Here is a 15,727-nt window from a genome sequence, read left to right on the forward strand (position 1 = left end):
TCTGGTTTTCATTTGACTCAAAGGCATTAATGTTACAAGCATAACCTTTAACTGTCTTATTACCATAGTTAAATATTATTATTTTGAATAATTTGGTAATATTAAATAAGTATTACAATACTCATAATATTACATGCTGATATGATTAAATAGGTAAAGCTAGATACAATATAAACTAAAGAGTCTTTGACAAATGTACAGTTTATTAAAGTACAAACAAAATATATATTTAATATCAGACATAATCCCAATGTCTTAAAATTATGTAAATCAAGACTCTAAAGATTTCTACAATTAGGCTAAATCATTTCTCCAGATGGTAGGCTGTTTATATCACACATAAAGTCCCATAAAAACCCATTTCCACCATATGGGAAGTTTTGTGCTGCACTGATTCAGTGTCTGGTGGAGTTCTTTAAACATTCTCAAGATAGAAACTGAAGTGCCTCGACTTGCATGCAGTACAGGAGAAAGCTGATGCTTCACTGATCCAGTTGTAAAGAACACAGGTGTACGGTGCTTTAAGGGGAGAGGAGTGCAAGCCTTTCTAGTCATGAATAATATCAAACCTAGACAGAGAGAAAAGCTCTTTAGGGAAGGGTCCATGTTAAATAAATACATAAGACATTTTTAAATATTAATCATGAAAATGAATAAAGTGAAATCTTTAAATGAAACAATAAACTGTGAAATGATTTAATAAATTGTTAAAACTCAAAGAAATATGAAATATTTAATAATTCTATGAAATTTCATTACAGTCGCCACTTGGCCAAATAACTATGGAAGATAAAATATAATGCAGAAAGAATAAAATAGCAAGTAGTAATAATTATAATATTTCATTTTAACATTCAGGAAATTCATGATGCGTGTCTATTGTAATAAGTGACATATAAGTAAACTTTACTTACTTACTTACTGTAATACAATTTCCATTCATCATTTTTATTTTGTGTTCCAAATGCAATAAAGGGACGAAGCGTATTACATACATGCGGTCAGTCAATACTGTGAATAAAATGCACAAAGGACAAGAATCCAGCAGGTGGAGTTCTTGTATAATTTTTTACATCACTTATAGCTTCAACTGACAGATGTATGGGCGCATGTAGCCTAGATCAAACAGCTTACAAAGTGACATGAGAAAATTCGGCTTGTAGATTGTCTCAATTTAAAGCATTTTAAAATAGAGCACAACATTTAAAGAGGGCATTTTTATTCTCCTATTGTTACAATGCATAGGCTAAGTATTCCCATTATTTGTACAGCTGTGCAGTTTCTGGTATTTTCAATTGTTGTTATTATTGATGTCAAATATTGACGTGATTATAGGCTAGTTAAAGTAGGCCTGCATTAATCTCCCATGTTATGGATATTATCCATTGGGACTGGTAGAATCATGTAGCCCCCTCCTGTGCTGCAGCATGGGATTGTACGGGTGAGACCACTAGAGGTCCCTAGTTCTCAGGTTGGGAACCACTATTGTAGCCTGCTCATTAATATCTGGCTGACACCACCACCACCGCCCCCTGCTGCCACGCCATACCGTCCCGGCATCGCATCGGCTCGTGGGCTGCCGCATCACCGAGCGGGGAGGGGCCCCGGTTTCCACTATTGGCTGCAAGACTACTGTATTACCGAGAGCTTTACGGTAGGGCCACGGCCAGCGACGGTGTGCGCGAGCGGTTGTCTTCTCATCTCCCTGGAGCGCAGAATCTGCTGGGTTTCAACATGATTTTAAGGCGGCTTTAGCGAGTGTTTTTCCTTTTTTTCCTCCAGCATACAACCTCTAAACCCTGTTTAAACAAAAAAAAAAGAGATGCGCCCAGATAAACGCGGATACATTGTCCGGACACCGCGAGAGGAGGAGAGGAGCATGTAACCGGGAGAAACGCACCGGCGGCGGCGGCACCACCTGACACTTCTCTCTCGTGCTCCTTGTTTCCTCATAATTTGAGGCTTCTCGGTTTGTTGACTGAACTCTTCTCGTTGTTTCGGATATTATCTTCAGTAAAATGAGCGAAGAAGTGTCAGAGGTCCCCAAAGAGCTCCTGGGTAAGATAATATAATTTGTAGCCATGTGTGCAGCCTGAAACAATCGCTGCTACTGCTTCTATCACATTCCCAACTCACAGTGTGCATGTGCTCCTCGGTGACTTTTGTAATGTCCTTATTGAACTGATAGACTAAAATACATTCCATTCATATATTACGGCCATACTTATTGTGGCTGAGACACAATAGTAATGCTAGTATCTCCTGTAGTGTTGATAGTATCCAACCCATATCCATAAACAGGGACAGTTTTGTTGTGAAATTGTAATTGTAATGATTAGTAGGCTATTCCTTAACAAAGTATACAGTGGGATTACTAAACGGTCTAACACAGACTTTACTTTATACAATATTAGGTAACAGTATTAGTATTTTATAGCTGTTTGTGATCTCTCCCCTTAAATGAGACTATAGGCTACATGCATGAAGTAAAGCTTTAAGCTGTGTATACATGGACCACTGCTGTAGATAAAGGTGCCAAGCACTGGACTACAACCTATTTTTGGAAGAAAAGCTAGATAGTTAAGATATGAGTGACCATTCTCTCAACCCACATAACATACAGGGTTTCCCCCACAGTAACCTTGGTCCACTCTCACATCTTTCGCCTGGAGTTTTAACATATCCTCAGTTGGTCTGTCCTCTTGGCTAAAGTCTGCCATGTTTCTTATGATTTTGTTGTACTGATTGTGGATGAAGAGTCATGCAGGCTGTTTGGCTCCAGCTTAGGGTCTCTTTGTTTGGCAAAGTAGCTCAGGTTTTGACACCTCAGTGCAATGTTGGACAAGCTCAAGCTCTTTCTCCCTATCCATCTCTTGTGGACACTCGCAAGCCTACAATGTTCTTTTGGCTCCATTTATTTCTTAAAGAGACATAAATAGTGCAGAACGTAGACGAGGCTTAAAGGAAAATGCTGGGTCATGCAGTCACTTAGTCAGGCATCCATTCATTCACTGAGTCACAGCATTTTACAGCCAGTCATTCGCTTTGTGTTATCATTTATACCCTTGTACTTTTACACAACTATCATACAATTGTTTCTATGTTATCAGGCCTGTTGTTTAAGCTCCTACAATAGTTAAAAAGGAAGAGAAGCTAGAGGATAAAAGTATGTTCCTTGTGGGAATTTTAGCCCCTTGATGTTAAAGTGTGTGTAGAATAGTATTTTCTTTAACCTGTTAATATACAGTGTAAACCTTAAGTAGCTTTAAGGTTGTTCAAATACTCCTATTCATCTCTGCCTCACAATCTCATATGCTGTATCAGCTGGATATATTCTCCATGTCTTACTCATAATTGTATACACATTTTCCTAAAAAATAACATTTTCTGTATTATTTGACATTTTGGGATGTGGACTTTAAAATGACCGACCCACCAGTGGGTCAATGCTGTTTTAGAGGTTAAGGTCACAGAAATTGCTTGTTCTCCTCAGTTATTTGGAAAGTATTTTGGATGTGCACATCTTCTCTTTTTTATAGCTCTGTAAAGACCATTCAGGTAATCACAAGCCCCAGGGGGAAACTCAATAACAATGCTTCCAGTTTCTATAATACCAGTTCAAACAACATGGTTTGCCTGCTGACATACTAAAACCCTGTTTATCTGGGACACTCACACAGCATTTGTTTTTTGACTTTTTCCAGGACTAGAAACAGATTCTCTTATTGTCTAACATCCACTCAAGCATAGAGTCAGTAAGTTCTCTATCATCATCCCTCGCTTTAAGGATTTTCCTGATTCTAGCTGTCTAATTTTCCCAACACTGCACACTTGTCATGATCGTGTATTACATGACATGTGGTGTTGTCTGGATGAGTATATAACCAGCCATTGTTTGAAACATTCACTGGTGCTGGTGATTCAGTATCATACAAGATCACTCTTGGCTTCCAGCACATATAAGGAATTTCATCATGATGCTGCAGATGGAAATACTATAGACTGAGTTGCAGAAAATGTCAATAAACTAACATGGAGCAGTGGGGTGCACACATTCAGAAACTGTGTTTGTGTGCTAAGAAGATATTTTACTGAGATGTACTCAAACACTTAATGGACAAAGGAAACATTTTCCTTTTAAGTGATAAGGCAATGAATGACCCATCAGAGTTCACAGGCATTTAAAGCTGTATCTTTGAGCAGTTAGTGGTGTCATGTTGTGTCAAAACAGGTGCGCTGTGTTGTACTGTCTAAACATTGAAGAGTTCTCTCGGTATGCTAAGGATGCTTACATGCCTTTCCCCTATGCTTACATGCCTTTCCCCTATCTGTTTGTCTGTAAACTAGTTTCTGTTTATGAGGGAGAGCTTTGAGGAAATGTCAGATTGAGGAGGAAGAGCAGAGCAAAGCCCAGCTGATACTAGTGAACAATTTGGTCTTCATCTCTGTGATCCTTTCGGTGCTTGTCATCAGAACAACAAAATAACAAGAATATGTTAGCTGGCGTTAAAGCTTTAGTGCGTAACTTCTTGATATTAACGAACGTCCGTTACATTCAAGCCATTGCCAAATGAGTTGCTACAAAGCTAATGGTGCGTGGTCACGGAAGGCTTGTATCATGTGGACGCGCTAACAGTTTTGTTGTCGTTACGTAGAATTCCTCATGGGGGCGGCAGAAACTATGCACTATAGTTTTAAATGCAAGAACCTAGAATGTTTTTTTTTTCTATCAAAGTGTTTAAATTCTTTCTTGATTTCTTTGCATACACACAGAGAAATGTTGATAGATGAGGCAACATAAATAACTTTCCAATAAACTTGTTTCATTATGAATAAATACATTTTCCTGGTTTATCTTCACCTCTATTTGTAATATAAGTTTGACCCATCTCATAGTTTACAACTACTAATACTTTGCATGGTATTTCTATTATCCTTAACACCTCCAAAATGTTTGCTATAAGCAAATCTCTAGAGTGAAAGATAAAAGCTACATCATCAACACACCGATCTGGATTGGCTGAAGGTCAATAAATGGGAGACTGCCTTTATGGGCTTGTGAATTGTTTGTTTGAGCTTTTGACAAGGCCATAGGCCCCCCATTTCCCCACCTTCCACATGAGTCCCTACTGAAATTCATCCCAGTGTGACCAAGTGCACATGCCTTAACTGCCTAATTTGAACCACCGGGCAGCTGGCTAGTACAATTTCCACTCCTGTCACAGTTTTAATGAATTAGCAGGAAAAATTGAATTAGTAAAAAAATGATATACGAGAGTCTGTCAGGGGCTTTTTTTTTTGTCTGGGACCAAAAACTGCCCAGGCTCATTAAAAATACTAGATTTCATTTTGTGTAGAAACCCACTAGAAATATGTGACTTATTGGGTGTATGCAGCTACAGTTTTAGAAATGCTGCAGTAGGAATGGGTTCACAGAGTTTATTCAGAAAAGCTGGCAGATGAACCACTTTGCCTAATTATTAGTTTCACTTTGATCTGATGATGGTTTGTGGAAGCCTGTAGGCGAGGATACATGCATGCCTGCCAGCGCAGATGTACACACAGAATCCCTCTCTGTCTCAGACACATGTGCGCAGTGTGCTATACTGTATCAGCCGCTGTTTGGTGGGTGAGTGAGGAGCGTGGAGAGGCAGCTGACCCAGTTCTGCTCTCTAAATCAGTTTCCTGGCTATGGAAGGTTCCACTGGGTGTGAACAATCAATCTGAACAGCGCAACACAAACTTAGCATATTGCTCTGTGTGTATGTTTGCGTTTGTACTGGGTATTTGAGTGTAGATATACTTAGCCTATAGATTAACAAAAATATTATTTTCATCCAATAACTCATTTCATGACCAAATGCCTGCAAAACTGATATTCCCACCAGCCTCAGTTGCACTTTTTGTGTTTAGTACTGCAAATGTAGTGCAAATTATAGCATGCTAACACACTATATAGACAGTGAACATGGTGAACAGTATGCTTGCTAAACATAAGCATGTTAGCATTGTTTTTGTAAACTTGTTAGCATGCTAAAGTTAAAGGTCCCATGGCATGTACATTTCACTTTATGAGGTTTTTTAACATTAATATGAGTTCCCCCAGCCTGCCTATGGTCCCCCCTTTGTCTAGAAATTGTGATAGGTGTAAACCGAGCCCTGGGTATCCTGCTCTGCCTTTGAGAAAATGAAAGCTCAGATGGGCCGATCTGGAATCTTGCTCCTTATGAGGTCATAAGGAGCAAGGTTACCTCCCCTTTCTTTGCTTTGCCCGCCCAGAGAATTTGTGAAAGTGGCAGTTGGTCAAGGCCACACCCCCACCCTCCACCTTTCTAATCAGTGGATATGAAGAAGAGTTTCCCCTGTGGTAGAAATGCACTGATCTCAGCTGAGCTGTGGAAGTCAAAATGTTGAAATTCTGACTCAACTTGAGCTTTTGATTCAGATTGGCTCTGTGTTAAGACGTTGTGGGAAAGAGCCTACAAATCAAAGGGTTCCCTTTTGTGATGCATAATAAACCACTTGGCAGCTATTTTCGTCTTCTTCTAATTCAATGCACAGATATGCAAATTAGGGCTGGGCGATAGGGAGAAAATCAGATATCACGATATTCTTGACCAAATACCTCGATATCGATATTGCGACGATATTATATGGTTGACAATTGGTGCTTTAAAAAAAAATATCTTCACACTTAGATTATAGATAAAAAATCATTAGCAATGTGGACATAATGTCTAAGTGGGGAAAATGCAAATAATAGAACAGCTAGAATAGTCTGGTAAGTTCAGAAAAGTACATCACTTTACTGTATTGCAGCCTTTAAAATCAGTAAAAGACAACACTTATGTCATATCACAATATGAGGATATCCAAAATCTAAGACGATATCTAGTCTCATATCACGATATTGATATAATATCGATATATTGCCCAGCCCTAATGCAGATATTTCCAAGTTTAAGTCTCTCCTCATTTTATCTCCTCTCTCATCTTCTCTGTGCAGAGAGTGTGAGGGATGCAGTGGGGAGGAAGGTGAAACTGTCGCTGAGGAGGCGAGTCAAACTGGAGATCAAAGGAGACAAGACGGAGAACAGAGTCTTGGTGAGTCAACTCTTGCTGCTTTCAAGCCACTTCTTCATTAAGGGGTTTTTCTCCCACGTTTTTCTCTGCTCTTGAAATGTACAATTTCCATTTAAGAACATCAAAACCTCCATGCTTTTCCCTCTCTTGTTTTCAGCACTTGAAAGACATTCATTATTTAATCCGTCTCAATGAGCATCACTTCATCATTCTTTCAAGTTCAGTTCTACTTTTTTAGGGTAATATACTGCAAATCAAAGTTAGAGAGATTGTAAGAAAAAGTATTAACATCACCCTGAACATCTCCTGTCTCATTTAGTCTGAGGACTGGGCATTATAGTGATGTCCTAATGGGAAAATTCCGAAATGGTTTCAAAATGCATTGTTATCTATCAGTCCCGCCAGTCACATTCACTTTAAGGAGAGTCTAGCACTTGATTTTTTTTATTTATAAGAAGGTTTTGTAAAAGATTGCCAGTATACTTAGTATCTGGGTCGTGTGATTTTCTCTCAGGGGTATATGTGTGCCAAAGTTTTAAGACTCATTTTGCAAGAAAGTGTTGCACAAGATTTGAATGACTAATTTATTGCAGTTTGATCAATCGGGCTCAAATGTAGACCATGTGAGCCATGGTTTTAGTAACTTTGCCCTGTTTTTTGGGCCTACATTTATTTACATTAAATTGGTACCATTAAAAGTTGGCTGAATTAGCTATTAGCAGTTCCTATTTGCAATGTACTAAGTAATACATTAAGGAGCATCCTTTTTCTGTGATTTCTAAACAGACTTTTGGATGTTGTATCGCAATGGATATCAGAGATAATAATAGCCTTGGAAAGTGTAAGTCACCCTAAATCTAAAAATATGTTTGTGTTTTCAAAATTTGACTGAGTTATGACTCCAAGAGAGAGTATGACTTTAAAGCAAATTGCGGCAATCGGGCGCCAAGGTTTTAAAGTACCGTCATTGCCTGCATGAACTGTGTGCCACTGCTACTTCAGGCCAAACTACAATAACTAACTTCCTGTTGTTTTTAGAATACTGGAATAAACCTGTCCCTTTTTATTTCATGCAGTATCTGCCTCACATCTCTCCCTGCGTGCCTCCCCTTAAATCTTAATTTAGCTTCAACGAAAAATCATCCTGAAACAATAAAAGCAGCAGCTAAAGTTAAACACATTGGCCCACTACTGAGGTAATTCATTCATCCAGTCACACCTCTGACTTTGAATCCACATCAGCCCTCAGTGTGTCTACTGGCCAGGTGGAAATAGCACCTCATACCCTTAACTTCTGGCCACGGAGCAGTAAATCCACTGAATGCTAAATAATTAATACCTGGTAGATCATTTAAAATGCATTTGGGGCCCCTTTCTCGGCTTAAACCGGATAAAAAGCTGCAGATAATTAGACAGAAAAGTTTTGTCTGAAAAGAGTGTCCGAGCAGGGTCTATAAAGTTTGATGGTTGAATCACAATAGCCTTAGTTGCTGTGAATGAATCAGCACAACATTTAATATGTTCTGGCTGGAAAAGGCAGGAGCCTTTTAGTTCTACAACACTCAGAGGAATGAAAAGCTTTTAGTTATACAGCTCTGTGTGGAATAGACAAATAAATTAGGTTGAAGAGAAACTTTGAAAAGCTCTGTGAATGGACCTGCACAGCCGGGTTGTCTGCTTTAGGATTTAATATTACATCTAGACTCCTTTGACATAATCATACATTTTACGCAGAACCTGGGAGTTGCTGGTTTACCGCTGCCTCGATTGGTTAGTTTGTGTTATTTTGTGACTTTGGTGAATCCCAACTAACCCTTTTAAAACACCTAAAACAACCTATAATAGTGGAAGCAGTGCAAGCTCCCTAAAGCTTTCTAAATCAACTTGAATTCTACATAAATCTTTTCAAACTCTTGTCTCTAGATCCAATCGGAAGTCAACAGAAAGTAGCCCCTTGGATTAGCTATTGTAGCTAACTGAGTAGGGATGTACCTCTGGGCAACTTGCCAGTATATTGTATTTTCCTTGTATACTATATGACCCATAGCCAGACCAGCCATAACGTTAAGAATAAGTTCCCTTTTAAGAACTTTGAGAGTCGTCCATACTGATTTGTGGTGTCCTTGATTGTACATAAAAAAAAAAAAAAATCTAGTCCAGTCAAGTGCTTGGATTGGGGCTAATTTTCTTGACGTGGTGATGACAGCAATGTCATTATGTGGGAGCTGGAAACAGAGGCTATAGTGCGAACACACACACACACACACACACACACACACACACACACACACACACACACACACACACACACACACACACACACACACACACACACAACAATGCAAAGAAGTGGGAGTCAGTACTGGGAAGTGAGGAATTCCAGTGGAGTGGTTCTGGTATTTCATCCAGACGCAGAGCATGACAATGACTCTGTGAGTTTGTATCAACGCTCTGCTTGACCCGACTGAACAAATAAACCACTGTTTGTTGGTCTGCAGAAAAACACAGTTTGAGAGACCGATTATACAGGAAGTGGCTCAGAGAGAAATCAAACATGTCATGTGAGTTTTATATCTAATGTTAGAGATGACGAAAGAACAATATATTTACAGATTGTTTTTGAGATCAGATGTTGTAATCAAATAAATATTGTCTGTGAAGTGAAACCCAGTCTTAAGTGTTTCTGAGACGTGTACAAGCATGATGCAGCAAAATGTTAAAGGACCACTCTACCGATTCTTACACATGAAGACCACTTTACTCGTCACGGGGGTGGTCAGCCTGTGAAAACTGTTATGTAATCTTGTTGTTTATTTCAAATCTGTCGCAAAAGTCGCAAGTCCTTCAACTTCATAGAAATACAATTCTAAATTGCAGGAGTACCTCTAAGATTTTAAATGTATATACCAACATGATAACTTGAGACACTCAGTTTCAGCTTCAGTTTATTTTATGTAATCTATTTTTACAGTGATCACAGATGTATTAAAATTAGAGAAATAATAATTATGTTACATTAGCTCAGATACTTTATTGGTTTATTTAGCAGGGACAGTGCCTATAAATAAACGTTGCTGTAAATGTGCAGGAGGCTTTTAAAAAATAAATAAATCTGTAGTCCCTAAATTAATGTTACATAGTCCCCCTAAAAAGTAATTAAAGTTAGTTAAAATCACACAGATATCACTTTAAAGACAGTGTACATGTTTTATTCTTATATATATTCTACCAATGACAGTGCATGTTAGAGATTTTAAACGACTATACAATAAATATTGAGCATGTGTCTACCAGTATTACACATTTAGCTGCCTGATACATAAGTTGTATGAAAATAAGTATAAATCCCCTCAAATGTCAAACACAGAACCGATCTAACTCTTATTGTGATTTACAGTCCAGATTTGATGTTTTCATTGACATTTATTGAAATTCCCTTGTTCAGCTTACTGCAGCCATATACAGTAGATAGTTTGATTTACTTCAGAAAATACAGGGCATCTATCTACAGTGTAACTACACTGATAATCAAGGCAAGAATATGGTTATTTCCTCTATCAATTTGCTCGTCTATCAATAAACACAAGGCTTTCCCCCTTTTTACCGCGGAGCTTTGCTCAGACTGGGAGTAGAGCACTACAGTGCCCGAGGCATCTCTTAAGCACACTAAAGCTTGATAGATACAGTCATCTTCCTCCTTTGAAGACGGAGGGCTGAAGGAGGTAGAGATAATTACATCAGTCCATCAAACACACCCTGAGGAAGAGGCGAGGGGAGAGAGGATGGGAGAAGGGTGGAGAGAGGAAAATGGGCAATGCAATGTACTGTACAGGGCAGACGGGATGGAGGGGGGAAAAGAGAAGAATTTAAGAAAAACAGCTGTGTACTTTAAAGCTTTTGTAGTGTGACCGACATTCATCAACCGTGACATAGTGTGATGCTGGTAAGAATAGTGCCAACCCAGCAAACATTTAAAAGATTTTAACACAACTTAGTGTCACAATAAAAGTGTATACAGAGGCATAGGATTGCTAATGGCGCTGCTATGTAAAATCATTCAATATGAACCTATATTATGAAAGCTTGACTGATTGATTGATTTTGAAATTTTTTTCTGACCTAGAGATCATAATGCTTTCTGTTCTGTTGCCCTGCCATAACTCATTTAGCATTTAGTGTTACTCATTCACAGATCCTTGGCTCCCATTTAAAGCTACAACACTGGAGGGTTGGCGTGGTGTCAAACTTCCTCTTTATCTCCTGGTGTGAATAAAGGGACGTGTACGGGTGTATGTGTGTATGTGTGTTTGTCCTAGCCAGAGACTGTCACCGTTAGTTAACTGCTTTATTGCATCTCATTGTTTGCTTTGTATATGGGAGTGGCCTAACCTAGCACAAAGCTGCTACACATCAACACAATTAGATCTAGAGTAGCATAGATTTTAACCTTATTTTTGTACTTTACTTTCAAGATGATGGAGAGGGTCGAGCCAATATCTGACTCCAGGATGTCAGCATTCACACCATTTTGTGGGTCCCACCACTTTAGCACACCTAAGATGACACTGTTTTTCTGTTCAGGTTGACAACAGGAAACTTGACTTTATATCACATGTTTATGTTACACTGCAGATAATAGAATCTGTCATACAATCGTCTTGTGTCACACAAAACTAGGTCCTTGGGGATTTTCTGTATCACAGATAAAGCATGGTCCCAGTTCTAATCTTGTTAAGGTACCTGTTTACAAAGAAACTGCATGTCACTAATCGTGAGAAATAGTGCTTCTCAGCATCATAGAATTTCTTTATATTTATGTTTACTTGTCCTGAAATGTGGCTTCGACTTTTAAACCACAGGAAGTCTTTTCTTCATTCCATCCACACTGTACTTTACTGTACTTCACTTCTCTCCCTCAGTTTGCCTTGATTTTGACTTTGATTGTCTTGACCACACATTTGCACAAATCACCCCTAATCATTTCACACATTTGCCTCTGGCCGAATCTTGGTCCATTTAGACTGATGCAGGGGTCTGTGTATCGATGTAGTCGTATCTGTGATAATACAACTGGATACCGGTTTGTACCGGTGAATCTTTACACCCCTACTGTGTGTGTGTGTATATATATAAAAAAGTTTGCAGTATGGATTTTTTTTAAACTGTAACTGTAGTGACCCTTCTGTTTTTGTCAGATTCCTCAAACTTCCAGCACGTCCTAACATGACTCTGCTGATGACAGCTTAGACGAAAATGGGATCTTAGACAGTTTTACAGAAGAATAATTAAATCGTAGGCCAACAAACAGTCTAAAGTCCAAGCCGTTTCCAAGTCTAACAAAATGATAGGAACCAAGCTGTTACGAAAGAAGAATTAAGCCTTAGTAATTGTATTTTATTGCAAATTCATTGCAGCATTGTACAAGTATTGTGTGTTTGTTAAGCACACTAATATGGCTTGCTAATTCTAGTCACCTCAGTGATACTAAATGTACTGTAATGTAATCCCAAGGTAGAAAATGTTTAAGAAGCCGTGCTCACATCTGAACAGCCCAAAGCCTAGAATGTTGTCCAACTTGTCCTTCTCTCCTTTACATTAACCTGGAAGTCTGTCATTATGGGCAGTGAGAAAATGGAAGTGACCCAGTTCTGTACTCCCTGATGATCACCTGTATTGTCCTCTCATGGGAACCTGCATGGGTTTCTTGTTAGTGGTGTTAAAACCACTTCCTTGAAGGCTGCAGAGCAAGTATCCTCCACATTTTAAATTCCCTTTGATAACAGACTATGGTATCCCCGTCGTTGCTGTAGGCTGTTGGAGGTTTTTTTATAGTGTGCCTACTTTCTCTACGGAAAAGTTTTTTAAATAGCTTGGAATTATTGCAAAGTTTACATTTTAAGTATTGTTAGCTCTGGTTGGTTGGTTGCTATGTATTTTCCTGTGATCACAGAATAATGATGTGAGTGAAGTGCTGGAAAATAATCATTGAAGAGGGAGATAGATTGGTGTTTTAATAATGATATGACAGCAATGACATCATTTTGTTTCTCTCTTCTGTGCCTTTAAAGTATTAGGCCATGTCATGGTTCTTTTTTCTCTCCAAGTCATGCAGTGGGTTTTTGTATTTTGGGATTTGTGGTCATGGCAGTCTGACAAAAACCACAGTGACCTCACAGGGGCTTCCCTTTTAGTTTTGCTTTAAGGTTTGGAATCATTTTGTAACATACAGCCAAAGTTTAAACAGTTATGATGTTGTTTGGCACATAATCATTGTGTCTATTCAGTAGTTAACTCTGCTTGAAGGTTCTCTGTGCTTTCTATCATACAATGCTGTGGTGATTATTAACATAATTGGGCTGACATTCAGAGCTAACCAGGCAGAAGAAATGTGTCAAACAGGTCACCATTTCCCTGCTGATCAAAAGATCCAATACTAAGAATTTTGTTGAAGTGCATTTGGATGTAATTTTTGGACCACTCATTAAGTTACCCACTTTCCTTTCAAAGACAGTAACGGCCAGAGGTGTCAAAAGTATTCACATTCATTACTCAAGTAGAAGTATAGATACTAGGGTTTGAAAAGACTTCTGTAGAAGTTGAAATATCAACTCAAGCGTTTTACTCAAGTAAAAGTGTAAAAGTACTGGTTTCAAAAATACTTAAAGTATAAAAGTAAATGTAATGTAAGAAAAAAAAAAAGCCATTTCAGGACAAAAGCTTAGCCCGACCCACAGGGGCCTATAGTGCACTACCCTGGCAGCTACAGTCGGGTGTTACAATCCTACAATACAGACACACTTTTACACCGTTTAGCTGTCAGCATTTTAACCGTGTTTACTCCCATTGCTAGCTAACGGTAGGCTAACGTTTTCGGAGCATCAGTGAGAAGCGTAGGCATTTAAGTTGCCCCTAAATAAGGCACCGAAATCCGCGTTGCTATTCGGTCCGGTATATAACGGTCGTTAAGGCACCGGTGCCGTATTAACACCGGGTCTGTGCAGGTGCGATGGGTTGCGTACAAACCAATAGGGTGTCGGAATGGTATATGTTTATACTTCTCATCCAACCACAATCACATTCACTGTATCCGGATAGCGCGATTTATCTTGATAGTTTTTTGTTTTTTTTTGTTTTTTTTAATTTATTTTTTTAACGATGACGAGCCGGAATGAAAACAAGCCAAACTAAAAAAGGAGTAACGAGGCTATTTTTAAAATGTAAGGAGTAGAAAGTACAGATAATTGCGTTAAAATGTAAGGAGTAGAAGTAAAAAGTCTGCTGTAAAATAATTACTCCAGTAAAGTATAGATACCCAAAATTTCTACTTAAGTAAGGTAACAAAGTATTTGTACTTTGTTACATGACACCTCTGGTAACGCCTATGATCAACTTAGAATTTCCAATTCCCCTTACTTTCTGCGTGCGAGGAGAAACATACAAACCGCAACACAGAAAGGTCCCAGTTGGCCCTGGTGAGGATTGAATCCACCTTTTTGCTGGGAGGCGACAGTGTCAAGTATAGTTCAGTCCAGCTGTGACACATCAAGGGTGGCTTGTTTCCTCCCTCACACAGATGAAAATATGGATATATTTAAACATTTAGTGTTGTCAGTCTGAAATAATCCCATTAGGGATTAGTGAGTACTTATCTACTTCTGAGATAACAATGTGTTATCTCATTGCATTTAAATAGGATAAAAGATCTTATAAACACCATGATTCCTGTCAATGTGAGGCTGATTTGCTGTGTCATACTGTGACCAATTCAACCAGGAGCTGTCTTTCAGAGTAGGCTGAATGCAGATGCAGCCAGCACACTGAGCATCCACACCATATTTTCAATCTCTTTCTGAGTGGTTTGGCTTCTGTAAAGTGCTGGGACAGACTCAGCTAAAGTGAGCCGGTTAATTAGGAGGTGTGTGTTGTGTGTGTTGGGTGTGGGTGTTGTGTGTTGGTGTGTGTGTGTGTGTGTTCCAGAAGGATGGGGCTGCAACACTAAAGGCTCTGTCTCCGAAGGTACAGAGTCTGGTGTGGAGAATGGAGAGCAGGCCAGTGTCTGAGGACCGCAGGTTTCGGGGTGTATGGATGGAGGAGGTCAGAGAGGTACTGTGGGGCCAGGGCATGGAGGGATTTGTAGGTGAGAAGGAGGATTTTATATGTGATGCAGGAGTTAATTGGGTGCCAGTGAAGGTGAATGAGGGTTGTGGTGATGTGCTGTCACGTCTTTGTGTGGGTGGGGACCCTGGCGGCAGAGTTTTGGACATACTGCAGCCTGTCTAGGATTTTGCTGGGGACCCCAGACAGGACTCCATTGCAGTAGTCCAAACGTGGGTTATGAAAGCATGAATGAGGGTTTCTGCCACAGAGTCAGAGACTGATGGCCGAAGTCTGGAGATGTTTTTGAGATTATAAAAGGCTGATTTGGTGATGGATTTGATGTGAGTATGGAAAGAGAGGGTGGAGTCCAGGATTACATCAAGTTTGCGGACCTCAGAGGATGGGCAGATAGTGCACCCATCAACATCAAGGATGAGATCTCCAACCTTCTGGAGTAGCGCCTTGGAGGCCACAACCAAGAGCTCTGTTTTTATTGCTGTTCAGTTTGAGTAGGTTGGTTGACATCCAGACTTCGATGTCATGCAGA

General features: G+C 39.3%; 1 protein-coding gene across 6 annotated transcripts in view; it reads left to right on the forward strand.

Annotated features, from left to right (window-relative positions):
- The first annotated feature begins 1,548 nt into the window (after positions 1–1,548).
- The window catches only part of LOC120562315 (F-actin-uncapping protein LRRC16A-like), an 83,626-nt gene continuing 69,447 nt past the window's right edge, over positions 1,549–15,727 (forward strand). For 5 of the 6 annotated variants that reach the window (XM_039805978.1, XM_039805979.1, XM_039805981.1 and 2 more), the window contains exons 1-2: positions 1,550–2,058; positions 7,007–7,104. In XM_039805978.1, coding sequence (XP_039661912.1) covers positions 2,019–2,058; positions 7,007–7,104 — 138 coding nt within the window. In that variant the 5' untranslated portion in view covers positions 1,550–2,018. Of the gene's footprint in view, positions 2,059–7,006; positions 7,105–15,727 lie in introns of all 6 variants that reach the window. The other variant, XM_039805984.1, reaches the window with a different exon arrangement.

Source organism: Perca fluviatilis, chromosome 7, assembly GCF_010015445.1.
Source record: "Perca fluviatilis chromosome 7, GENO_Pfluv_1.0, whole genome shotgun sequence".
Lineage (NCBI taxonomy): Eukaryota > Metazoa > Chordata > Actinopteri > Perciformes > Percidae > Perca > Perca fluviatilis.